Here is a 1,573-nt window from a genome sequence, read left to right as displayed (position 1 = left end):
GTGGGGGGCACCCATGGGTGCTGGTGGCCTGGGGGAGGGGGGCAAAGCGCTGGGGGGGGGGGTGTCTGTGACATCGGGGACACCGGGTGACGTCGTACCTGGGTGACCCCGAGGGGTGGGGGGGGGGGGAGGTGGTGTTGGGGGGGGGTCAATGGGTGCTGGGTGCGGGCAGTGGGTGCTGGGCTGGAATGTGATGAAGTGCCAAAAGTTAAGGGGGGGGGGGGGGGGTCCCACAATAGGGGACCCAAGACTGGAGGGGGGGTCCCCAAATTGGGGAGGGGGAGGGCTGGAGATTATGGGGGGGTGTCCCAGTTTGGGGGGGGGGGGGGGGGGGTGTCCCACTACAAGGGGGCGTGGTCCCAAGACAGGGGGAGGGGCTACACACTCCGCAGACCCAGTACTCAAAATGGGGGGGCCCCCAGCCCCCCTAAAGTGGGGGGGGGGGCAAAAAGGGGGAGGATGGGGGCCCCCCCTGCTACGCTCAGTACAAAAATGACATTTTTTTCCCCCAAAATGACGTTTTGAAGAAGGGGGGGGGTGTCTATAAAAATGGGGGGGGGGCTATAAAAGTGGGGGGGGGGCACTGGGGTGTCCCCAGGGTGGGGGTGGCAGTGGAGTGCTCAGACTGGGGGTGTCCCCAAACTGGGGATGTCCCCCAACTGGCGGTGGCACTGGGGTGCCTGGCCTGGGGGTGTCCCCAGTTTGGGGGTGTCCCTGGGGTGTCCCCAGCTTAGGGGTGTCCCTTGGGGTGACCCCATACTGGGGGACTCCCTTCGGTGTCCCCAGTTTTGGGGTGTCCCTTCGGGTCTCCCCATACTGGGGGTGTCGCTGGGGTGCCCAGTTTGGGAGTGTCCCCAGTTTCGGGTTGTCCCCATACCGGGGCTGTCCCCAGGGTGCCCAGTTTGGGGGTGCCCTTGGGGTCTCCCCATATGGGGGGTGTCCCCAGTTTGGGGGTGCCCCTTGGGGTCTCCCCATAGGGGGGGGGTCCCCAGTTTGCCACCTCTCAGGCAAAGACCTGCATTTTGGGGGTCTGCTCAGGCGGCGGGGGGGGCAGCTGAGTTTGGGGGGGCCCCAGCACGGCCGGACTGGGGGTGGCCTCGGACCAGTCAGAGAGGGAACGGGGAGAGGGGCTCGCCCAGTGCTCGGGGGACTCGGGGGAGGGCGTCAAATAGGGGTGCTCGCTGGGGACCCCCAAATACCTCCCCTCTGCCCCCCCGCCTCCGAACCCCACCGCCCCCCCTGCCGCCGTGGGGTACTCCTCCCCCGCCTTGAAAAAGTGGGGGGCGGTGGAGCGGGGCCCCCCCCCATCTTCGGGGGAGAGGGGTCGGGGGCCACGGGGAAGGGCTTCGGCGGCGGGTGGGGGGCACCCCACGGCGCCGTGGGGCAGCAGCAAGGCGGGGGCGAAACCTTGAGCTGGGGGGTGTAAAATGGGGTGTACCCCCCCCAAGCCCGGATTACAAGGGGTTCCCGGGGGGACCCGGCTCCGCCACTCAAAGGGGACGGTCACCGTCCCCAAACCCAAGCCTAAACGGGGCGGGGGGCCCCCCGCTAATCGCCCGACACCCATGGGTGC

The 1,573-nt window shown here is 68.5% G+C and overlaps 1 protein-coding gene across 1 annotated transcript; it reads right to left on the bottom strand.

Annotated features, from left to right (window-relative positions):
- Nucleotides 1–1,003: 1,003 nt before the first annotated feature.
- Nucleotides 1,004–1,567, bottom strand: LOC126037017 (neurogenic locus notch homolog protein 3-like). The gene has a single exon (XM_049797235.1). It carries the CDS (start codon nucleotides 1,565–1,567, stop codon nucleotides 1,004–1,006), a length of 564 nt encoding a protein of 187 aa, XP_049653192.1.
- Between the last annotated feature and the right edge of the window lie 6 nt (nucleotides 1,568–1,573).

This window comes from Accipiter gentilis, unplaced genomic scaffold (genome assembly GCF_929443795.1).
Source record: "Accipiter gentilis unplaced genomic scaffold, bAccGen1.1, whole genome shotgun sequence".
Classification (NCBI taxonomy): domain Eukaryota; kingdom Metazoa; phylum Chordata; class Aves; order Accipitriformes; family Accipitridae; genus Astur; species Astur gentilis.
This window is presented reverse-complemented; position numbering and strand designations above follow the sequence as displayed.

What these genes read in the sequence shown, in the direction of transcription:
- LOC126037017 (XM_049797235.1), bottom strand. Translation starts at nt 1,567, where the DNA reads ATGGGTGTCGGGCGATTAGCGGGGGGCCCCCCGCCCCGTTTAGGCTTG.